Genomic DNA, 26,124 nt, shown 5'->3' with positions numbered 1-26,124 from the left:
TAACGGGTTCGCCGCCGCCGACCCGTTGGCAGGCGAACGCCGGCCGCTGGCGTTTGCAACACACACCATGGAATATGTTAGCCTGTTATTGCATTAAAGTTTTATAGCGTGTGTAACAGGTATTATTTATTTATTTTGAACATACTGCCGGCTGAGTTCCCAAGCAGGAGTGGCATACCTTTACATAAAATTAAAAAAAGCATGAAAGCACAATGTACAAAACACACAAACACATTGAGTAGATCAGTTGAAGCGGTTATTATAAAATATAAGCACAACAACAGCAAGAAAAAAGACTGACACAATCAAAACCGACACCCAAGAACTGAGAGTAGGCAAGATTTCATAAGTCATTACATACTTAATTCCAGCATATCTAAAGAATATAAGGAAGAAGCAGGCAAACTATTCCAATCTGCAATTGTATTAGGGAAAAAGGAGAATTGTATAAGTTAGTCCTTGAAACTGAGGTGCTAAAGACAGGGCACGAGAGTGGCGTGTCTGCCTAGTGGTCGCATATTTCTCGCGCAGATAAATACGATCCGGACTACCACAAAAAAGAAACTGCAGGATGCCTGGCAAATGTTTAATATCAGAAGAAATCGTTCTTGAGTGAAGCCTTTAAGAACGATACGAAGCAATTCAGCTTTGTACTCCGACTTGTGCTATGTTTTAGTGGCAGCAAAGATTGCGAGGAAAAACTCAAGATATGGTATTTGAACACCTGCTTCAAAATATTGCAATAAAACATGCCATCCAACTCTACAATTAAAAAAAAAACTGCCTCTAGCCTATGCGAGAAGAAATCATTGGAAGGATACAAGACGAGCGCGGGGACTTCTGCTTTTGGCCCTAAGTAGATGAAGCGGCATATGTGAAGGGACGGTTTGTTCGCAACAGTTCGCAGCACGAAAACATGGAGCCGGTTCAAAGACAAGACTTCTTGTATGCTTAAAGCTTTGGGCAGAGCAAACAGCAAAATTATAGCCTACCGCTTCAATCCTTGAAAGTCGCGTGCAGAAATGACGCGTAAAGCAGCAAGGTTTCGCTTCTTTGATAAGGATGCTGCAACCTCTATGAAGAAAGCCGCACGTCGGAAAAAGCCTTTTTTACTCGAAGTTTATCCGTGCTACCTGCTCAGCTCCACCATATTTGGGAAGAACACAGAAAGCATTCCAAATATGTTAACGAATTTATTTATTTAGTCAAGGCTGTGTCCTGAAAGCGCATTCTCGGGTTACCAGTTGTTCTTTTCCTGACTGGAGGACCCGTTTGCTAACGTGGCGGAAATGTTTTGAATACTACGACTGTCACTTTTCGGACCTAAAGATCGTCATAAGTAGTTTCCCAGGTGACAAGAGGGCTTTCATCAGTAGGGCGCATATTTCCTTCTCTCAGGACAACCCGATAGGAGACCTGACGGAATTTTGCCACAACTTCAGTTCTCTCACGACTACTGCCAGAAAAAATAGAGGGGGGAGGAACGAATTAAGAGTTTGTCGAATTGAGAATTTACAGCAGAGAATCACTTTTTTTTTCTTGTAGGGAAGTTATGAAAATTCTTTCGGCAAATTGCAGTACACCTTGAGCAAAATAGAAGGGTTTTCAGTGCTTAGGCAGATTTGAAGAGTAAATGTTGGCTAACTTATAGAATTATGAAGAGCAAAGGCTTCGAATGTTTCCAATTTGAAACGGGTTCTTGCAACATTCGTTGACATCGAGTATTTCTTTTCAGTGTACATTTTTTAGGTGTTTGAAGGGGAATAGCTTGGAGCACAATAACCAGGAGATGGTGTTTGCGTGCTAGTGACTCTCTGGACGTAAAGTTATTTCTAGGTGGACTGTATCAAGTCACAAATCAATGCGCTTGTTATTTTTTTCATTTTAGGCCGATTGCGCTGACATTCAGATGCTATATAATGATCACTTTTGATTGAGTTTTCGTACCTATTTTTCTCCGTTCGGTGCCTAAAATAGAATTTTAACTGCTGTTTTCGGGGCCAAAAGCGTGAATTTTACTGCCTAAAAATCCGGCCTCTAGAAATAAGTAGTAATCACTAAATGGCTACTAATGATATGTAATGACCAATATGTCTAATGATGACTTGTAATGACTAATTTGATTTTAAATAACTAAAATGCTTAGTATTGAGTAGAAAAAACTTGTAATGACTACAAATGACCAATATGTCTAACAACGACTTTTAAGAACTGATTAGAAATGACTAAAATGATTAGTAATGACTAATAAAGACTTTTAATGACTACTAATCTCTTGTAATGAGCAATATGTCTAACCGCTACCTTTAGCTACAATGAATTTGAAATGCCTAAAGCACTTAGTAAGGAGTAGAAGCGACTATAATGGCTACTAATGAGTGGCAATCACTACTAATGACTACGAATGTCAATATGTCTAACGACGACATTTAATGACTACCATTCATTATAAAGATTAAAAAATGGTTAGTAATAGGTGATGACTAAAATGAGAGGCCAAGAAAAAGAAGGAAAGAGAAATAGGTAAAAGAAGAGACAAGAAAAAGTGGAGAATGATAAGAGCAGGAGGAATGGACTTTCGCCGTTCACCTCTTGGGATATCTCAAGAGAGCCTGTAATTTTTTTCCAGGATACATTAATCAAAGCAGAACGTCCTATTTTGTATTGTCTCACATCTCTTGAATTTAAAAATTCGAATACGATCGTCGCCCATACTAATGGCATTCGTTAAGTCCGCATGCACAGCATCCAACGTGTACAACGTCGCGTTCATGGCAATAATTCTGAAGGATTATTTTGTGAAAGCTCGAGCTTGCAGGAGGGGATTCAAGCAACTCCATTGCTTTACTGGGAGAGGATTTTGCCTTGCGTTTTTTTTTATTTTGACTCTCACAGAGATCAGGCACTCTTCCTAGGACGCCATTTTCAGATTCTACTAGGAAGAATAATTGTGATTCCTAAGGACAATGATTTTTCAGACGACGGAAAGAAAAGCGCCGTGCGTGACAAGAAAGGCTGCTGCAGATGGTTGTAAATATTCAGAATTTTACTACGCATAATTGGCAGCGAAATTGCTTGCTATGCTAAATAATAGTGCTACTCAGAAATTCACGTTGGGAAAAATACGTCTACAATAAATGCGTGCTTCTTGATTCTGATGCGAAATAAACATTTTCTACTCTAACATTCTTTTTTTTTTTTAAATGCCGAGGCTTCGTTTTACTAGTGTTATTATTACCTCTTGAATGCGCTGTGTTGCAAGACCCGTGGTCACTCAATCAACCCAATCGTATTTCACCTTCTCCCACAGCGTGGTGACGCGCAATGTGTGGCCTTGGCACCGTTAACATGGCGTCGCTCACCTTCGAACTTTAACTGCCGTTCTTGCTTACACAAATATGCTTACAAAAATAACTATCTATTGGTTACTTGCCAAAACCGCTGAGTGAAAAATTTAGCTTGCCTCATTTGGCGCCTCTATACTGTTTGTTAAAGAAAGGCACTGTTAATACTAACGGATGATCATATCATTGATTAGATGCTTGGATGGAATTAGGATAAATTGGGATTTGCAATCTTAAAGCGGCGGATCCTACGATACCCGAGACCATCAGAAATAAATTCATTCACATTATTCTGCATTTGAAAACACACGCACAATTCTCAACACTTGTACAGCACATTTCGCTGTAAGACGTGTCAAGGGTTATGAAAACAAATTAATGGAAGAGTCGAAAACTTTACCTAAAGTCGACATTTGAACTGTACGGCTCACAATGTGCTGTAAGTTCAGATTGGACTACAGAATTACCCTAATGGCTTCAGAAATAGCCTCCTGTGCGGGATGGGAGAAGTTTAGTTAGTAAAAAAAGAACAAGTGTTTAAATCGACAAAGATAACAGATGAGCATTTTGCGTCCTTGTCCTTCTGTCATGTGGAGTAGCGTAATGGACACTTGAGACAGCAGCTCACAATGCTCCAGCCAGATACCACGGCCGATATGAAAAAGCATTGCAACCAGTGTTGCAATCTTGCAGAAAATCAAAGACCGAAAGAGAAATCTGTAAACAGTTAAAATAAAGGACTTAGGCACTCATAGAGTGAGTGACAGTACCGTCAGGTTTACAAGGACACAGTACAATTTGGTGAAAGGGACATGTGTTTTGACACCCCACAATGAGCTCCTGAGCAATTATCTCCTTTTGGTTGTTTGGGTGATGCTTTTGCTTGACGGAATGTGCGTACGGCTCTGCGTGGCAATTTTCTCCCAGTAAAATGGAGTTCTGTTTCCATGGTTTGTTAGCCTGTGTACTCCTTCTGTTTGCGAACGCGTCTTTTTGTGCTCGCTTTTTTCGTAACTGTGTCCGAGAGGGGCCAACAAGCAATGCTCCCGAGTGCGCTCTGTACCTGTCTCTTTTCTCTGTCTCTTTCTCGCTTACTTCATTTCTACGTCGTATACGCTACTGCTGCGTAGGTGCTTACCAGTGGCGAAATGAAGAGAGTGTGAGAAGGTTTCTTGACCGACAGCCTTCATTGTGCGGTTAATTAAATATGCATGAAGTCTGAAATTTCAGTAAAATACATACGTTCCTGCAGCACATCAGCCAATGACTAGCATGGATTAGGGCACAGTTTTGTTTTCGGACAAAACGTCTCTAGAAGGGTCTTTGATCCCACCACTTGTGAAGCTTATCTTATTGGACAAGGTGCTCTTTGACCGAAGCTCCGCTGTGCTCGATGGCTAATAATCACGACCAACTAAAATGCTGAACTGTGAGGTTAACCATCTTAAATTGACGCAAGACTTACGAAGGATGCGGCAGGAATGGCTTCCGAAATATTTTTACAACGAGGAAATGCTTACGCTTGCGTTTCAGCTTCACCGATAGCAGGGTTTGCATCCTCTGACTTGGGATCACCAGCCGAACAACCAAATCCATTCAGCCACCACTGCTGTTGCTGAGCGCTGTTATCACACGTAACTTAACATCATCACACCAGTGCCTTCGCGCACTTGCTATCACGAGCCGCGTATGCGTTTTTGCGGCCTTCACGTATGCAACTTTGTCCCTCATCGCCTATGTATGTATGTATGTATGTATGTATGTATGTATGTATGTATGTATGTATGTATGTATGTATGTATGTATGTATGTATGTATGTATGTATGTATGTATGTATGTATGTATGTATGTATGTATGTATGTATGTATGTATGTATGTATGTATGTATGTATGTAATGTATGTATGTATGTATGTATGTATGTATGTATGTATGTATGTATGTATGTATGTATGTATGTATGTATGTATGTATGTATGTATGTATGTATGTATGTATGTATGTATGTATGTATGTATGTATGTATGTATGTATGTATGTATGTATGTATGTATGTATGTATGTATGTATGTAAGTACGCACGCACGCACGCACGCACGCACGCACGCACGCACGCACGTACGTATGTATGTATGTATGTATGTATGTATGTATGTATGTATGTATGTATGTATGTATGTATGTATGTATGTATGTATGTATGTATGTATGTATGTATGTATGTATGTATGTATGTATGTATGTATGTATGTATGTATGTATGTATGTAGAAATTTAGAGACGGTTTGTCCCAGACAATCAACCTAGGACCGGTGCGAAAGCACGCTCTAGAGCCGTGTTGAGATCTTGCTAGGCTATGAATCCTCTGCGCCGTAATGGGGAGAAAAAAGGTGAGGAACAAGCGGAGATACAAGCGTTAGACGATTTTGCGAGGCTCTGCAATTGTGGGGCAGTGGGCGGCGAAGGATGACGCGATGAGTCTAACGAAGCAGACATGCGAATGTTATATGATTATGGTCAATTCCAGATTAGTGCTTTCGCTGATATAAATCAGCTATTCTTCGATGCCACGTCTTCTGCTGTTTGTAGTTATTCCAACCAGGCGATATCGATGTTATCAGTGAACTAATCCTGAAATTTAAGCGACAGCACGATGGTTCACATGAACAAAATTATCACCGCCTTTATTATTTCCCCTTAATTGATCTGCTATGAACAAAATGACTTCGTTGTGTCTTGCAGTGCCGGAGGCTTTTTCTGACTTGGTTTGAGGGTGAGGACTTTACAAGGCCACGTGACAGTACGAACCGCTGAGTGTTAGGCCCGTTGCACATGCTGCGACTGCAACGAAAATTTCCAGTGAAGTCGGTGACGCCGCAGTGCGATTTTGCACAGTGCTTTCACTTGCAGCGAACCCGCGTGCGAATTTGGCGACACCTCAGGATTGTTTGATGGTTGGTAAACAATGCGTGCAAAGAGCGTGTCTAATTTATATAGTCACAAGTATTGTAGATCCTAAATGATAACTCATAACTATTTACAAAACTATTTTCAGCATAAAAAGTGCGTTTATGCGTTGAATGAAAACACTCGGACGTGAAAATAGCGCCGTTTGCCTAAGCGTCGATATAGCTCTTCGCTGCCACAGCCGGTCTCAATGCGCGCGCCGATCTCTCCTTCGAGACCAGGCGTGGTTCTGCAGCGCCTTCTCGTTTCACGTTACCAGACACCACATGACGTCGCGACGCTTCTCAGCTCCTCATTGGTTAGTCGCAACTACAGTGCTCTACCACAATTCCTCCGTGGCTGGAGCGACGATCGCTCTACGGTTAGACCGACGAGAATCGCAGCATTGCAGGACAAAATCGCCGCATGTGAAACGGGGTTTAGGCGGGGTATATAAACTTGGCATGGCCGGGTTATAAGATGGAATTCAGAAGGTGACGCGGGCCGCGCTGACTGTTCTGCGGGCTGCGTGTCGTCGCGAGATTATTTGACGTGTCCTAGTTTGGAGGCGCTCTGGTGGATGACAGTCGGACTGCTGTCTATTTCGGTGGTGGCAGCTCATTCGGAAGCAGCTGACAGCTGCACTTGGTTGAGTGGAGACTTGCCTAGAGTCTAGACAGGTGCGCATATTAGTTCGCAATGGAAGCAATACTGAAGCCGGTTTCGTCTTTTGCACAGGAACTTGTGTTGATTACGCGACCTATTACATGTGCTAAAGATCCACAGTACCTGAATGTATAGACTTGCTAAAGCAGGGGCATCTCTACCCAAGCGACAAAGAAGCCAGTGGGGAACGTCGCTATCGATGGAGTATCGGTGACAACACAATAAGAACGAGCACTCAGGGCTGCAATGGCAGCAACATGTACCATCAACGCTGGCTCCAAGTGTGTCGCGTTTCCTCAGATTGTTTTAGTCTTATAGCGCCGCGTCTGCAAATTGTATTAAGCCTGTACAACAGTCTTTCACAAGCTCTGGTACGTAGTGTTTATTGCAAACGGTTCCTCTCTTATACAGTTGAAGAAAGTTTAGGTACCTTGCAAAATATTTAATCCAGTCTTGGGACGTTCCTGCTCAAATCATGCACTGCATTCCCGTCTGGGATTTTATTTGCGATTTAAAACAATTTTTTAAATTGTAACTGCATGCTTGATTTATTACGTACTTCTTAGAAAACCAACTATCTGAATGTACTTGGTAAATATACAGTCGATAAGAACTATGATTCTGTCGTCTTTTCACACGCTTTTGAAGACTGTGATTGCGTCATTTCTATTTCGGAAGATAATGGTCGCTGGGCAGCCCGTAGATATTTGCTATAATTTTGCATGCGGTAACTCACGTGTGTTTCTCGTTCTGACGGCATGATTATCGGTTTTTATAACAAGCAAACACTTTTTGTTGTTCCGTGAAGGACTCTTTATGGTCGGAAAATGCTCGATCTCGGCTGATAGCGTAAGTATGCCTGATGCTGTGAATCCCTTCCTCTCCTCTCTTGCTTGCCCAAAATCTAGTAAGCGCGCACAGCTCGGTAATTGGTGAACCGACATTTGAAGGATCGGTTTTGCAGGAGGCACAGAGGGGAGGAAATTTGAGTGCCCATCTTGATTTGTCTAAATTCTGAGTTGCTTGCTCTCTAGCAGTCGACTTTCTAAATATTCCAAACGTTCCAAAGCAACTAAGGCTATAAGAGACGCCGCAGTAGAGGGCTCCTGACATCTCGGCCATCTGGGGTGCTTTTATGTGCCCCGACATCTCACAGTGCACACGCGCCTCTCCGTTTTGCCTCCATCGCAACGCAGCCTGCCAAGGTCTGGATGCAATCTCGTATTCGTGAGCACAACTGTCTAGATAGTTCTCGACGGACAGTTTGCTAAATTGAGTACAGCTTTATAGAATGTATTTCTGAGATCGCGCGCTCTGCTATTCGCACTGCCAATTCCAAGATTGACTTTAACAGGAGCTGTTGGCGGGCTAGTTGGTGAATGTCTACTGTAGTCATGGTGAAATTGCGCAACAAACACGACACAAAAGTAAGAGGGACACGTAGCACGGGACGAGCGCAAACTCCCAACTCTTTATTGAAGGAAAAAGGGAACAAATTTATACTCTCGGCCACTCAAGCGTTCAAGCTCAATCGCTTTCCACCCCTCCGCCATCAGAATTCATGAATGACATGGCTCAGCACGTATGACTAAACACCTTAAAATAAGGTTAACTAAAAATAACTGATAAGAACCTTAGCAAACGCAGTCAGTCAATCGTAGCAAGGCAGAGTCAAGTACTCGAAGCAAAAAACAGTCAAAGGAAACAGAGTCAGGTATGTGAAGCAAAGGCAGTCAATCGCTCGTAGCAAAGCAGAGTCATGTATGCGAAGCAAAAGAAGTCAAAAACAAACAAACAAAACTTAACAACATGAACGAACAGGGCAAAATTTAGCGAACAACCTGTATCAATAGCAGTCAGTCACTCGTAGCAAAGGCCGTGTCATCTATGCGAAGCAAGGCAGCCAAAATCTAAAACGTTAGACGATGTAAAATAAAACTTATTACTTTGTCATCTAAGGCAGGTCGTCAGACCAAGTAACAATCAGTTCACCCTGGGCCTCGCGATTGAAAATCAACTCATACGTGCAGCGTGCGGCCCAAGAGGTCATGTCACACTGGCCTAATTTTCATACCCTAAATGCCGTTTTCAAAAAGGCTCATTCATTTCTGTACAGGACGACTGACGCGTCACTAACGCAGTTACTATCAATCTTTATAAAAAACGCTTCCAAAATCTCACGTGCATTGGCACTACTGCCCCTGCCAAGAATCTTTATCTCATGAAGCCGTGGCTGACATTTGCAGGTTCTGCCATGCTCAGACAAATATGTGCTAATGTGTTTATCGCCTAGTGAACGTTCATGCTCCCCTGCACGCTCATTTATGCAGCGCCCAGTCTGGCCTATGTAAGCCTTTGCACAAGTCAGTGGTAAGGTGTAAACTACACCTGTCGCGCATTTGACAAAGGGCTTCGTATGTTTTTTGGTACAGCCACCTTTCCTTTCTTTCTGCTTTGCGGTGCGTGAGCACTGCTCGCCTAGCTTCTTTGGTGCCGAGAACACCATGGGTACTGAGTACCTGCCGGCCACTTTCTTCAGGTTGTGCGCGACCTTGTGCATGTAAGGTACCACGACCGGTCTTGTACCATTGTTTGGAGCCCTTCTGCGCGCTTTTCCCTTCAGCTTCTGAAGCAGGGTTTCGGTTACTGCCGTCCGTATCGCACAGGGGTAGCCCGCCGCTTCCAATCGAGACATTTGGTTTTCGAAGCTTTCACTAATTTTGTGCTCGCATGACTTCATGAGTGCGGACTCAAGACAATGGGTAGCAGTGCCTCTTTTGACCGTCTTGGAGTGTGCCGATTCAAATGGTAGAAGATCCTTTGCTACCCTGGGGTGGTACATCCAACACAGGTGATTATTGGAAAGAGACAGTTGCAAGTCCAAAAACTGTAAGGTGTTTGCTTTGGGGGCTTTATGCGTGAAAGTCAAGCCCTTACCCAGTATTTTAAGCTGTTCTAAAATTTTAGTCGTCAACTCAGTAAAATCCCCATCATCCTGCTTTATAGAATTAAAAAGTCGTCTACATATTTGTACACTTTTAAAACTTTCATGCCTTCTAATGCAGTCGTCAGGGTGCGGTCAATATAGGATAAGAAAATATTACGCAAAACAGGCGCCACGCAAGATCCAATGCAAATACATTGCCTTTGTAAGTAAAACTTGTTGTCATATTCTATAAAAGTGCTGTTAAGCTAGAATTCAAGAACAGTGATAAAATTGTCTGCATTCATACCCACAGAGTTTTGAAAGGACACTTCTCCATTTTCGTCTATACAGGTTTTAACAGAAACTAGAAGCTCGTCGTGAGGAACCGAATAAAAAAGGTCCTCCACATCAACAGAAAACATGTATCCAAAGTTTCTATTTTGTTCCAGGTACGCTGTAACTTCCTTCGAATGCTTGGTAGCGAACGGATCGTTTACTCGAAACTTTTAAGGGCTTGACTTTCACGCATGAAGCCCCCAAAGCAAACACCTTACAGTTTTTGGACTTGCAACTGTCTCTTTCCAATAATCACCTGTGTTGGATGTACCACCCCAGGGTAGCAAAGGATCTTCTACCATTTGAATCGGCACACTCCAAGACGGTCAAAAGAGGCACTGCTACCCATTGTCTTGAGTCCGCACTCATGAAGTCATGCGAGCACAAAATTAGTGAAAGCTTCGAAAACCAAATGTCTCGATTGGAAGCGGCGGGCTACCCCTGTGCGATACGGACGGCAGTAACCGAAACCCTGCTTCAGAAGCTGAAGGGAAAAGCGCGCAGAAGGGCTCCAAACAATGGTACAAGACCGGTCGTGGTACCTTACATGCACAAGGTCGCGCACAACCTGAAGAAAGTGGCCGGCAGGTACTCAGTACCCATGGTGTTTTCGGCACCAAAGAAGCTAGGCCAGCAGTGCTCACGCACCGCAAAGGAGAAAGAAAGGAAAGGTGGCTGTACCAAAAAACATACGAAGCCCTTTGTCAAATGCGCGACAGGTGTAGTTTACACCATACCACTGACCTGTGGAAAGGCCTACATAGGCCAGACTGGGCGCTGCATAAATGAGCGGGCAGGGGAGCATGAACGTTCACTAGGCGATAAACACATTAGCACATATTTGTCTGAGCATTGCAGAACCTGCAAATGTCAGCCACGGCTTCATGAGATAAAGATTCTTGGCAGGGGCAATAGTGCCAATGCATGTGAGATTTTGGAAGCGTTTTTTATAAAGAACGATAGTAACTGCGTTAGTGACGCGTCAGTCTTCCTGTACAGAAATGAATGAGCCTTTTTGAAAACGGCATTTAGGGTATGAAAATTAGGCACGTGAGACATGACCTCTTGGGCCGCTCGCTGCACGTATGAGTTGATTTTTAATCGCGAGGCCCAGGGTCAACTGATTGTTACTTGCTTTGACGACCTGTCTTAGGTGATAAAGTAATCCGTTTTATTTTACATTGTCTAACGTTTTAGATTTTGACTGCCTTGCTTCGCATAGATAACACGGCCTTTGCTACGAGTGACTGACTGCTATTGATACAGGTGGTTCGTTAACTTTTTCCCTGTTCGTTCTCGTTGTTAAGTTTTTGTTTGTTTGTTTTTGACTTCTTTTGCTTCGCATACATGACTCTGTTTTTGCTACGAGCGATTGACTGCCTTTGCTTCACATACCTGACTCTGTTTCCTTTGACTGTTTTTTGCTTCGAGTACTTGACTCTGCCTTGCTACGATTGGTTGGTTGGTTGGTTGGTTTGTGGAGTTTAACGTCCCAAAGCGACTAAGGCTATGAGAGACGCCGTAGTGGAGGACTCCGGAAATTTCGACCACCTGGGGTTCTTTAACGTGCACTGACATCGCACAGCACACGGACGCCACTCCGTTTCGCCTCCATCGAAACGCAGCCACCGAGGTCGGGTTCGAACCCGGGTACTTTGGCACAGTAGTCGGGCGTCTTACCACTGCACCACCCCGGCGGGGTTGCTACGATTGACTGACTGCGTTTGCTAAGGTTCTTATCAGTTATTTTTAGTTAACCTTATTTTAAGGTGTTTAGTCATACGTGCTGAGCCATGTCATTCATGAATTCTGATGGCGGAGGGCTGGAAAGCGATTGAGCTTGAACGCCTGAGTGGCCGAGAGTATAAATTTGTTCCCTTTTTCCTTCAACCAAGACTGACCTTGAGCCAAAAACGCCGTAGTGTAGGGCTCCGGGAACTTAGACAACCTGGGTTCCAAATCGCTCTCTTGCGCATTTGAACTTGAGCAGTGTTACTCCGAGACGCCGAGAAGGCGAGACTTTATTCCGACAGCAACACGACCATACAAACGAGGATTCAGTGGCTTCGTTTTATAAAGAAAGCCTTGGTGCAACCGAGGCATGCTATTGGCTACCGCTACAGTTGCAGCCCGCCGGGGTGGCGCAGTGGTTACGACGCTCGACTACTGTTCCCAAGGACGCGGGATCGAATCCCGGCCTCGGCGGCAGCTTTTCGGTGGAGGCGAAAAGCAAGGCGTCCGTGTGCTGTGCGATGTCAGTGCACGTTAAAGAATCCCAGGTGGTCGAAATTTCCGGAGTCCTCCACTACGGCGTCTCTCATAGCCTGAGTTGCTTTGGGACGTTAAACCCCACAAACCAAACCAAACCAAACCGCTACAGTTGCACACGCGAACCGTGACCGCGTACATCAGATAACGGCACACAGTAGCCAAGCGGCACACATTGTAAAGGCGGCACATATTATCAAGGCGGCAGCAAGATTGATAAGCGTTGCCCCGATAGAACACTTCCCCTCCAACAAAATCAGAAGCTATTACAAGTCCGACGATCCGGCATCCCCTTATCACGAGCGCTAGCCTTGGTAGCACAGGTAACCCAGCATCGGTTTGTTCCGACGTTGATGCACTTTGGGCGTGACTTGCAAGTGGACAACAATCACTCCGATCCAACACGGGCTGGTTCGAGGCAGCTGCAGGAGGTCGTTCACTTTCCAGCAAGCCACTTTCAAGGGGTAGATTTGTATCACTTTCGTTCAGAACAGCAGGCTTCACAAAAGAACGTAGCAAATGGTCAGCATGCAAAAACCGCATCTGTCCTTCTAGATCCAGAAGGTATGTCATTGCTGATTTAACATCCATGACCACGCCTGGATGTTACTCCACCTGTTCCCCCACGTACTGAACGCACAAACGCTCTATCATTCTCCACGTACTGAACGCACAAACACTCTAACACAAACAAAACTGATCTGGGTGAACGCCTTTGCATTTTTGCACTGCGAACATTCTTCTCCCGATGTGGAATTTCATCTTGCCGATTCGGTTTCAACAAAGATAACCTTGTGTGCAACTTCCTCCTCAAAAACAGTTCAGCTGGCGATTAGCCGTAGAATGTATGCGGCGTTGTTCTGTAAGCGAACAGAAAGTTACTTATCCTGTGCTGCAGTGACCAGGAACATTTGTTCTTGTGGTCTTCCAGCAATTGCTTCAACAGCGACTGTTTTATTGTTTGGATAGCACCTTCTGCCGAACCGTTCGACTGACGATAATATGGCGGCGTAAGCGTGTGCAAAAGAAACTCCTCGAATTCTTGTGCACGAAACTGCGACCTGTTATCTTTGTCAGCAGGCCATGACTTGCGAGCAGCGAAAACACTGTTTGATTGTGCTTTGCGTGGCTGTTCACGTCATAATTCTTAATTCCAATGATTTGGAATAGAAATCTACAGCTAGAAAAAAACATCGTTTTTTTTTCTTTTTCAGCACTATAGATGTACAGATGTAGTCAAAGGTTCCCAGATCAATCCGAACAGCCGAGGAGTGATTGCTGTCCGTTATTGCGGCGCTGCTATCGGATATGCGCTCCACCGAGCGCCGGTGGCGAGGGTACACGCTGAGAGGGGGTTCGGCCCCTTCGTTCTCGCTCTCCTTGATGACAAAGCAGTGAAAAAGATAATGCGGTGCGCGCCTTCGCGATTCCTTCTTCGAATTACGCGGCGCTGGAGCCCCTGGCTAGGCTGACGACCATTTCTCCTCTCTGTTTGTCCCAAGTAGCCGCGCTGTTTTTTGATCTTGCTGGAGTGAAGCGTGACGCTAGTCCCAATATTTATTTTTACTATGCGCGCTTCTCCATTCTGTCCTTCTTCTTGGAGTACAATAACTTGTGTTTAACGTAAACATTAGCTCTTTCGCATTATACGGGGTTGTCACTGTGCCTTCTCTAATCACGTTGTTTGCTGGCAATTTAATTCACACGAGTTGGGATAGCACACGCATTGTTTGTTGGGGTTTCTGAAGTGTTTACGTTGATGGTTAGCATTTCACTCTGAGACACAATTAGTGCATGCTAACTCACCAACGTGAAACTCAGGGTGAACCACTTGAAGATCTGCGTGTGTTGGAGAGTTAACATCTTACTGGTGTTTCTGCGAAGTATTTCATTGTTTTGCACGCAGTATAAACTATCACTGTTACGTTTTCAATGCGTTCCGCATGTTTTTCTGCTCTTCCGAGAATGAAAAGCGCACTTTTCCTTACTGTCAGAAAACAAGCGGACAAAAAAGGCGTCTCATGGCACTTGGTCAGATTATTAATTCTTTTCGATTAGGTAACATGCTCTTCAACCCGGTCCGCGATTTAGGCCCGCATTCGCTGCCCGCTTGCTTTCTGCCAACTGGGAATAGTACCCTTTTCTTTTTCTTGAAAGCAGGAAGGCGAGCGCAGGTGCTCAAAACACAACCGTGATAGTTCATACTGTGTAAAAGCAATGAAGAAATGTCAGTAACATGTGCTTAATCCTCAACAATAGCGGGTCATCACGCGCGTGAGGATACTCAACACATACAAGGATTGAGATGAGGAGCTGGATATAAGGCAACAAAGAAACCTTTCGAAAGCACAAGCAAACAATATGCTCTTTACCTCGATTCGTGTGCAGTAAATTGCCATCAAACTACACGATTAGAAAAGGCACAGGGACGGCCCCGCACGCTTTGAAATAGCCGATGTCAAGATAAACGCAAGTTATCGCACACCAAAAAGGCGAAAAGTACACAGAAGCGCGCATAGTACAACTAAATATTGAGACTAGCTTCCTATTTTACTCCTGTGAACGTTCGTTTGCCGAGCCACGGGCTGCAGCGCAGCGGAATCCGAGGAAGGCATTAGGAACGCGCACGCCACACTATGTTTTCATTGCTTTGTCATCTAGGAGAACGAGAAAGAAAGGGCCGAACCTTCTTCATCGCATACCCTTGCCACCAGCGCGCGACGGGGCGTGCATCTGATACAGCGACGCGATAGCGGAGAGGAACCGCTCCCCGGCCATTCGGAGCAGCCTGGAAACTTTTGACTACTCCCGTACCCTCTCCCAACTACTTATGCACCACTTCCAAGATGAAAGCGGCGCTAGGGGCCCCACAGATTTTGTACTTTGGCAAATTTCACACTGCTTCACTGTTTGTTCGAGGCAGTTGTCTGTCTGTGGCCACAAAACCATTGACCTCGCAAGTGCTTTCATCTTTGTAATAGTGATGTGTTTCTCATGTAACAAGCACATAACTTGACTTTGAAGCGATTGTGGTACAATGACTCTGTTGTTCCACATCAAACAGCCGCGATCGACTGAAAGCTCGAACCGCCTAACATAGAAAGGCCGATAAGGTGTGTCCACAGCACGCGGCCATCCGTGCCTATACTATATCACGAACAGTAATAAGAACTGGATCTTTCATATTTTCCCGCTCGCTATCTTTCGCAGTTATGGGGAGTTCACTAACAGGCGAAAAATAAAATATCTCTTCTGCCTCGTCCCCTGTTTCAGGCAGTGGAAGGCATGATAAGCCATCTGCATGGGCTATCTTTGTTGCTGCTCTGTGCAATATGCGACATTTGTAGTTTGTTAGAAAAATTCCCCAGTGATGCACACAAGCTGCAGGTACTGCATTTGTGCAGGGCTTTACATCAAAAATAGTAGTTAGCGACTGGTGATCGGTGATCGCGTTAAACGTGCGCCCATACAGATATTTATGAAATTTCTTTACTGCAAAAACAACTTCAAGAGCTTCTTTTTCTACCTGCGCGTAATTACGCTCCGCAAAAGTCAGTTATTGAGATGCGAACGCAGTCGGTCGCTCTACGCCCTCAATCACGTGCTACAGCACCGTGCCTAAGCTGTAAGCAGAAGCGTCATATGTTAGCTGTATTTCTTTGCATCATACAGTTCCCAAACCATGTTTTCACTGATCAATATTTTACAGCGTCTGAAACATGCGTCACTGGCCCGACCATTTCCATGTGCTGCCTTTGCTTAACAGCTGATGGAGAGGTTCTGGCAAGTTTGCAAGGTCAGGCAAAAAATTGGCTTAGTAGTTTACTAGACCAGAAAATGCATTTAGTTGAGTCACGTTAGTTGGTTCAGGTGCTTCTCGAATCGCCTTTGTTTTTTATGGTGTTGGGTATACGGCATGCTTATCTAGCTCATGTCTCAAGTAACAAACATTTTCTTTCAGAAATTTGCATTTCCCAGCGTACGGATGCCGTGCTTACTGAGCGTTTGTAGCACTTGCTCGGAACGGTGATAACACTCCGTCAGGTCTTTACCTGCTATTAACACATCGTCCAGGTAACAGGCAGTTCCAGGTATGTTTCGTAACACCTGGTCCATCACGGCCTGAAACGTTGCGGGGGTGTTTACCACTCCGTACGGCAGTCACCGGAACCTTACAGTCCCATGTGCGTATTCACCGTCAGCAATTCTTGTGCCTCCTCATCTAGCTCAAGCTGCAGGTAGGCCTTAGCCAAATCCAGTAAAGTGAACACAGTCCCTTCAACCAGTGACGCGAATATGTCCTTTAGCGGAGGCAGCGGATAGTGATCGAGTTCAATGCCCTGATTTACAGTCACTCTGTAATGCCCACATAACGAGCGCTGACATCGCACAGCGCACGTTAAAGATTCCCAGGTGATCGAAATTACTACGTAGCCCTCCACTACGACGCCTCTTTCTCACTTTCATTCCCCCCTTCCTCTCCTTCCTTACGGGGCGGCTTAGGTGGTCACAAAGACAAGTGTGACAGATACTGCGCATTTCGTTTCCTGTGAACCAATTATACTATAATCATCAGAAAGACTTGCTAACGAGCGCTGACATTGCACAGCAGAAGGGTGGCTGTTCCTGGCCCTACGGTGCTGGGATGGTGGGTCAACGCCGCTTGCTGCGATGGCTAGCTAGCCACCAAAATTTTGCCGGTTGTAGGCCGTCATTGCACCCGCCACCGCCGAGATGGGGAACGATGGATATTGCGGCGCGCGTCTTCCTCTTCATTTTCTTTCCTTCTCTACTTTCTCTTTTCAATCCGCGCGAGCCAGCGCAGGTGGCTCAGCTACAGAGCCAGTAGCAGGCCCGTGCATTTTCTTTTCCTCCTTTCTACAGCCACAACAACAGCAACAACAACGTCGCACAGCACATTGACGCCTCTTCGTTTCTCCTCCAATGGAATGCTGCTGCCGCGGTCGTGATCGAAACCTGGTACTCCGCCACATTATTCGAGTGTCGTACCACTGTACCACCAATGTACATGACTTTTAGTTTAATTAATAAATTTTATGTGCACAGTGCAGCACTTGAAAGCAAATGGTTATAAAAATTTCATGCTTGCTACAATTCTGCATGCCTAATTCACAGCATTAAAATAAGCTTGCGCAATGTTTTGTATCGTTTTCGATTTCTATATTGGCATTTTGAAAGGTCTACTGTTATCATAGTAATCCAAATGGCATGGTGTTATGTGATCTGACTGCAATCTTTTTGACAAGTGACTAAAGGGCTCATGCATCCAGCTCTGCTCAGCCACTCTTCGGGAAATATATATATATATATATATATATATATATATATATATATATATATATATATATATATATATATATATATTGTGGTAATCTTCGTCTGCATAGCCACCGCCAAGTATCGCGTGCTGGCGCACTGGAGGAAGAAGAAGTTGGTCGCTGCCTTGCTGCTTTGCTACGCCTGACGCTCCGCTGCGAGTTCCTCCTGAGCGGCTGGATCCCTCTGGGTTTACTGAATTAACACAACCCTATATGAATGCAGGGACATGCAAACTGATTGCAAAGTACCAGCAGAGAGAAGTTGTCTTTGGTGAATATGAGGCTTTATAATAGATTTTTGTGTCCCCACAAAGAAAATTTGCAGTCAATGTCTTATCATTTATTGGCCCGGACAGAACGTGGTAGCCTGTGTGTTGTTCTTGAAGGTCAGCAATGTTAGGGAAGCGCGCAATTTGACCTAATAAGGAAGTAATTATGTTCATTAGGTTGCGGACGCACTTCAAAGCTCGGTGTTGACCACGGTCGTTTTTTGTTTATCATGAAGGTGCACATGATTCTTTTCTTTGCCTATATACTCTGGCTTGGTGGTCGATTTGTGAATTTTGTCCTAATGGCGCTCTTTTATATTTGCGTTACAATTTGCCGAGATTAGTATTTTCAATAGATTTCTTGCTGTTTTTGCTTCGCTTTCGTTGCCAGGCCCAGTTACTGAAGCCTCATGTTAGCTTCGATGGGCCTGAGATTAGTATTTTCAATAGATTTCTTGCTGTTTTTGCTTCGCTTTCGTTGCCAGGCCCAGTTACTGAAGCCTCATGTTAGCTTCGATGGGCCTGAACCGCATTTGCACTGTATACAATGTGGCAAGACAAGAAAGATTATTATTATTACTAATAATATTATAAGTATCAAACAGAACAATATGGCTACACACATCGGAATAGTGCAATTGCTCCTCCAGGTATTCATTTTTGTGTTAGCCTTCATCGTTTCGTCACTAAGAAAGAAGACAGCCTCTTGAAAGGGGGGATTTTTGATATACTCTGAAAAGAATCCATCGGCCTATTGCCGAGCTATGCTGTACGACGGCAGCCAGCATTATTGCCTACCACACTGTCATTGCATTGTAATTGAACCAGAAGCAAATTTAGTCAGGATGAAACTGCTTTTGCATCCAGATCATCAAAACAATGCATACATTTTTTGTACTGTGGCTATAGTGAATATATTTCATCCATAAAATAATTAGTACTATTTAATGTCAGTTTGGGTCGCATTACGGTATTGCGACAGCATGCCTAACAGCGAGCGTGGAAAACTGGAGGGTGACACAACTGGAACAGACGCGGACCTTGAGTTGGGATATGTAACTGGCGAATGGTGTCAGTGGCATTCCCCTTTCGATAGCAGTTGGTGGAATCCACTGCCACATTTAGAAGCCTGGAAGGTCGCCTTTGGTTGTCAAAAAGTCGGCCACACGCGGCTATCGTCATCGTTGTACTGCACGCTGTAATTATTGGCACCGTTTTGTACCCTCTTCAGGGGAGCGCACAGTCTTTCGCGCTGGCAGTCTGCGGTGACCCCCTACCCCTACCGATGACCTAATACAGGTGAATTTTAGGAATGCAGCTAATGTTCTGCTTACATCTGAAGACGTCTAAGGCTCTGCGCCTATTAAAACAAGCAGTAACACCAAAGCAGTGCGTTTTCATTAGTAATTTTCGGCTACTGTGCCCAAGGATGCGAGATGGAACCTCGGCCTCGGCGGCTGCTTTTTGATGGCGGCAGAAAAGCAAGGCGCCTGTGTGCTGTTAAAGAACCTCAGTGCACGTTAAAGAACCTCAGGTGATCAAAATTTCCGGCGATTTCCACTATGGCGCCTCTCATAGCATAAGACGCTTTGGGATGTTCAATCCCGCAAAGTTACCAAAGCAGCCAACCTATTAAATTTTGATTTTCAGTTACGCGGGAAAGCTTGTGCAAAGAACCGCTTTACCCCTGATCTAGTTCCATCAATTAACCATTCTGTTTATTATGGCTGGCCACACGTGACGCTCTTGTACCAGTTTATTAAAATGTCAGTATATCGGCGTATAAAGACCATCTTTCATACGAGCGGCCGGCATGGATTTTCCTGTAAAGAAGTGCTTGCAAAAAAAATGGTATCCTTGCGTCAACGATAAACTGCCATTTATGCGGCATACCGGAAAGAACAAAGAACAAAGAAAACTGTCGGAGTTTTAAATGAAAGCAAATGGTTGGCTGCTCTAGTAAAGTTCAAGAGGGAACGATGGTTAAGCCTTTGCATCCAAGACATGTAAGAAGATGGGTTCTTCGGCAAAAGGACCACTGCTATCAGGTGCCGAATTCTCGTCGGCTTCAGTGCCGGGTAAATCCACAAAATTGGCGAATATCTGCCTCACCATTTTATGCCTGCATACAGGACCTCCTGGACGTTGATTAAATATTGGTGTTGGGGCCATGTTCGTGTTACATGAGGATTGAGGGCAACCCCGACCCCGATCATCCGTAGCACAGCCTCCTCTGAGCGGGTAAGGTCGCTGGATAGGGTTACCATACACGTTGGGACAAGAGCACGTGTGCGGCGCCGGAGGTGCTCCATTCCTGTGAAAAGCAGTGACATCATCCATACTAAGGAAGCTTGGCATTGAGGAGGATAGAGTCGCCTGGCGGGTTGCAGAATCTGCATAGCTTTGCGAACTAAGTAGGTCACATGAAACCCACTCAATTCGATCGGTTTGTGAAATGATGCCGCCAGACGCTGTATATTCTGGGAGATTTCTGGGCTCCGACTGACGCGCTCGAGCAGACGTGTTGCTTAAAGAGCGTCGGTGCGGATGGTAATTTTTGCTGTAGGTGGTGAGGTTATGCCGATTACAGAGCGAAGCGCGTCTTTGACGCCAACCAGCTCAGCTCAGAAGGGAGGAGGAGGATCTGCAAATTGATATCTGGATGTTCTATTAAGTGCCGGCGTGCAAGGTCAACGAAGTGCAGCTAACAGTGCAAACACGGGGGCCAGTTGGTTGATCATACTGGGGAATATTGCGCTACTTGATAGACAGGAACAAGTGAAGGACGACACAAGAAGGAAGCGCAAACTTACAACTGTTAATTTTTATCGACAGAACACGTACGTATATACATATAGCATTCTTGTCAAATCACAAGCATATCATTCATGCGTGTGATCACGCACGTTATCACTTCGACCACATCGATGTGAAACTGCACATCAAAAAAGGTTCGTACCTTGTCAGGAAGAAATCATTTACAAGATCCTCATTTCGCGCGGAAAACAATACATAGGACAAACGGGAAAGTGTGTTAATAAGTGGCTCCAGGAAGATCATAATGACTGTGGGAGAATCAGCCACTCTGGTAATCTTGCGCAACATTGCTTGCGGTGCGAAATTGTAGGCAAACAAAAGGAAAGAATTCAAAGAGAAATCGTAGAAGCCTTCTTAATTGATTCAGCAGAGAAGAGCACGTACATAAACTGTCGCTCTCACAAAGGAGGAGCTAGACATGATAGCTGTTCAGATGCGGAGTTGTGGCCGAAGTGACAACGTGCGAGATCACACGCATGAATGATGTGTTTGTGATTTGACGAGAATGCTATATGTATATATGTACGTGTTTTGTGAATAAAGATAAGCAGTTGTTTGTGCTTCGTGTGTCGCCTTTCACCTGTCTCTGTCTATCAAGTAGCGCAGTATTCTCCAGTAGGAAGTGCAGTTGTCGTTTGACATCCGTCAATGCTGGCATCTGCATATATAATTATCGAACCATGGGGCAGCATTGTATCTTTTTCTGTGATCCTTTCACGAAGGGGTGAAGCCGCGTAAAATGTGGTTTGTCGATGAAGACCAGTAGGTTTGTTTTCGCTCAGCTGAACAAAATTTGATGGAGGAAGAACTGGAAATTGCGGCCACAATATGGTGTGTGATGTAGCATAGGCCCGGTGGGCTCGTGGTGAGTGCGAAAGGGTTGCCTCTTGGCTTCGAGCTTTGCGGCATTGCTTTACCATTTCATCTAATGTGTTGAGCTGACCGTTCCCTTGTAATGCCACCACCGGTGTGATGCGGGAGAGACATTGATGGTTCTCATAGCTTCTCTATTCACTGCTTCCAGACAATCCCATTGAGCTCTTGCCAAGCACTTAAACTGTGCTTGATAAATGAGGCGTGGCTGCAGAACCACTCTCACAAAATGTCAGCATTTGTTCATTGATTGTAAAAATGCGCAATTGTGCGCAATTGTTCTAAGATGAGCTAGAACAAGCACTAAATGCGTTAAACTCATTTTACTCGCCGCAGTGGACGGTGCCTCACAACGTTTTCTTCGGTCGGAAAATCCGTAGGAGATAGGTTCTTTCTCTTTGAGCTAAACAACCTACGGATTATTCGAATCATGAAGCGACAATCTGAAACCGCTGTCTCCATTAAGTTAAACTTCAGCCAAATTTCTCTTAATTTCTAAAAACAAACATTTCTAACCAGAGAGACTTTGGGCAAAAGAGGCTCTAATTATCGACGGAGTTCTCAATCTCTCCACATTTCCAGTGATTCTTGCCATGTGGTTCTCGGTATTGTGGTGATTTTAATAGCACTTTCTTGCATGATTCGTAAATAGGTTATATTTATAGGACATCATTCTAATGCACCAACAGCAATGTTTTAAAGAATAAAATTTTTGCAATTGTTAGGTCGAAATAGCCACTGACCGCAAATGGCAGTGGTACGAGGTTCTAGCCCCGGAGAAGGGCGAATTTTTCTTTTCCTTTACAATATTTCAGTGACCTCTGTACTGTTTTTCTCCGTAGCTCAGCTGCGCATGGGTGCTTGGTAATCAGTAACTGAGCCATTGAAAATGTAACTCAAGTCAGAACATTTAAAAACGCCAGGCCTCTTATTGACGTCTTGCTTCGCCCTTCTACGAATCAGCCATCTAAGCGCATGTACTTTTTCTTCTTTTCAGTCTGCTCTACATGGCTGAATGAAGCATCCTAAGGCTACGTAGGATGCTGTTTAAAATAGCACCGTCACATTCCAGTGTCTGACACGTTCCGGTGAGGCTCTTTATGCGAGCTTACTTAATTGCGACCATCAAAAAACACGGATCGATTAAATTTCATTGCACTTGGCTAACACTAATTATGGCTTGACTTGTTTGCTCAAGGTATGTTACTACATGCTCTAGACTTTCTGTGAAAACTAAGCAGTCAGCTGTTTCATCTTGGCCTAGAGCTGGTGCACTAGCAAGTGCTCGACCTCTAGTTGTGAACGAACGTGCACCTTTAAATTATTATGGTCGGATGTTAATTTCGCGACGCTGATTCATTTAAAAATCAATTGGCTCAACTTCTAAGGTGTTACCGCTGCAGAACAATCGGAGAAAGAATCGGACAGGTACTCTTTTCCTTGCTTTCCTCGCGTTCGTTGCTGTCGCACCAAGAAAATGCCCCTGAAGCAAGCCATGTTGCAATTCCGATCCCCAGATTTGCGCACTGTCAAACCAAGATTTAGGCAGCGTGCTTAGGGCTCGCAAGGAACGGAATCTGAGTCATTTGACCACTCCATCATCACTGTGATTCAATTCAATAATAAACACACTAAAACATCATTACCGAAACCTTCGAAAGCAAGATTGAGTTCTTTGCTGATAATGCAGCTATATACGGAGTCATATCTAGGTGGCAAATGTACGGTGTTATGAAAGTGTTTCACAAACCCCGTGGTTTGTTTTCCTCTGCTGAAGGAATGATATACTAACATTCTGTGCTGTTTGCTGCGGTTGTGATGGTGGCTAGAGTGTGATGTCCACTGATAGTTTAGACAAGACTCTTTATTGAGGCACTTGATATTTGTACGCCGGAAATAGTCGTTGTTATTATTAAGTATATTATTATTATTATAAATTTTATTGGATATTGGATATACAACATCTCTACTTTTACTTAGCGTGAAAATATTGACAGGAGAGCTGACCGGCCTCGCACTAGACTTGCAACTGTAATATGCTAAGGAAAGTAAGTATTTATAGAAAAACGTTCTTGTGCTCTTGCCTTCAGTTTTGTGTCGCGCTGATCCTGTTCAGTTTTTGGCCGCGCGTTTGGTCATAGGGCTATGTTTGGGCGTTGGGCGCCTCTATCATGTTAAATCTGCCGATGGGCTATACGGGTTTGTTGCAGCAGAAATATTTCGTAGTATGATAATGATTTGATTCAGAGCGTCCACCCTATACACTTGCTTGCAGTAGAAACAGAAACGTTGCTTGAAGAAAGAGACCAGCCCGTAAGGGGGTAATTATCTAATATGAGTTAATGGAGCACCCGAATCACGGAACGATAACAACAAGATGAGCCCTGCACAAAGCAATCTAATGGCGAGAGAAGAGAGCCTGCTGGTATCCCGGTGCTATTATAAATTTACTTTGAACTCGAACAAAACGCCAAATGAAAGCGCAGTCAGCAAAAGCGAAGCAGTGCTTGTCTTTTCTGCTCCTGCTTTTCTACGTAACATTACAGAAGTTCTTTCGCAGTGATATGACATACCGAGCAAATCTTCACCCTTATGAACTTATTACTACTACCATGCTTTCGATGAGCCATCTCCAAGGGTGATCGAAATGTTGGCATTGAGATGCGGATACATGTAGCTATTGGAATTCAGTGCGTTGATAACTCAGCCAGTACATTTGTTTTTTTTGAACGCTTAGAAGAATAAAATGTAATGCCATTTAAATCCCACCCATTGCCGCCTTAGCCTAACAATTGAAGACAGATGAAATAGGATCAGAAAAAAACACACAACAAAGATTTTGTGTCACCGGACAACACAAATACATTTACAACCTCAAAATAGATTCCTTCTTACCCGAAAGATGTCCAGATGCTAGGTAAATATTTCCAGGCCACGAAGCCGTAGCGTGGTCAACTTGGAATGTGTCCATGTAGAGGACATACAGGTATCCCCGGCTGGATTCAATCATGGCAACGAGGAAGACGGCGCTAGCAGCCACGAAGGGTATTATCCAACAACGGTCCTGCACTGGCTCCTTACATAGGGTCGAAGTTTTTCCTTTCGACGGGGTGGTCATGACGAACTCTTCAGCGGATATTGTAGCTTGAAAAACTCCAACAAGCGTTTTACAGATGCAGAAATGCGAATCGAAGTGGCAGATGCCAGAAAGAAGTCTGAAAAATGATCTTGCGATCTCAACGGTTGCACCTTTGGACCTTTTCTTAGGGTGGATTCTCTGTGGAGATTCAGGCGAGATTATAGGTGACTAGATAGCCGTGACGTTTCCTCGCGATAGACCGTCACAGTTCACAGTACTACGAATGCTGGTTGCTGAAAGCTTTGTATCCTGCTCTATGCAATGCACTGGAGAAGAGCTGCGGTGTGAACCGTGTTTACGATCAGGTGTGCGGCAGCTGGTCTAAGCCTGGAACGAACAGCTGTGGCAGCTGTGTTTTGCCTGATGTATACAGCTAGCTCCAAAATACCCTGAAAATTTGTAGCGCAAGGCAGGCAGAAACAGAGCAAGGCCAGTTTGTGATGATCTCACGTCAATGCCGTCGAGAGTGAAAGATTTAACGCTACAATATCAAGCTCCGGTCTGCCAATGTGCCCGACGTTAGCCCGCTATAGTCAGGCCAGAAATTAGTTCATATGCTACTAGTGCCGATAATGCTGTGTATGCTGCGTGGTAAGAAGTGTACCAACACACATGGTTGGGGCTATGAGCATATCTTTGATAGCGCAGGAATGCGCTCAAATCAAGGCGGCAATTGTGCAAAGTTATGTTTTTTGCTCCATGCACTAATAGCCGTCCGACACACTTCACCGTTCAATGCTTTACAGCGTGGAGTTGAAAATGAAGTAAATAAGTGCTCTACTTTATTAGGTGCTAAATAAGTGCAAATGCGCAGATTGGGATGGAGCGCATTTGGCGAGCATTCGCAGATTATGACTACCAGCTTACCGGTATCGCTCAAAAGGAAAGTATACAACAGTTGTATCTTACCTGTACTCACCTATTGGGCTGAAACGTGGAGGCTAACCAAGAGGGTTCTACTAAAGTTGAGAACAACTCAGAGGGCTATGGAACGAAAAATGGTAGGGTTAAAATTAAGAGTACCTCCTTCATGGATCACTGCCTTGTCGCGGCGGAGGGGCTTGCGAAACTCGATGAAGTCTTGAGCTCTGCTCTGTAGGGCCACCTAAGATATACAGGTCACGGCGGAGAGTTCTGAGAAAATGTGATTCACTGGAGAAGGTAATGGCAACCCAATCCAGTATTTCCTGCCAAGAAAAC

General features: G+C 44.4%; 1 protein-coding gene across 1 annotated transcript in view; it reads right to left on the bottom strand.

Annotated features, from left to right (window-relative positions):
- The window catches only part of LOC146193568 (uncharacterized), a 90,203-nt gene extending 65,300 nt beyond the window's left edge, over positions 1-24,903 (bottom strand). The window contains exon 1 of the mRNA XM_084600584.1: positions 24,681-24,903. Within this exon, the coding sequence (XP_084456710.1) occupies positions 24,681-24,903 (223 nt within the window). The remainder of the gene's footprint in view (positions 1-24,680) is intronic.
- Between the last annotated feature and the right edge of the window lie 1,221 nt (positions 24,904-26,124).

Source organism: Amblyomma maculatum, chromosome 4 (genome assembly GCF_055883805.1).
Source record: "Amblyomma maculatum isolate TAMU_Amacu chromosome 4, ASM5588380v1, whole genome shotgun sequence".
NCBI lineage: Eukaryota > Metazoa > Arthropoda > Arachnida > Ixodida > Ixodidae > Amblyomma > Amblyomma maculatum.
The sequence above is the reverse complement of the archived record's forward strand: the minus strand, read 5'-3'. Positions and strand labels throughout refer to the sequence as shown.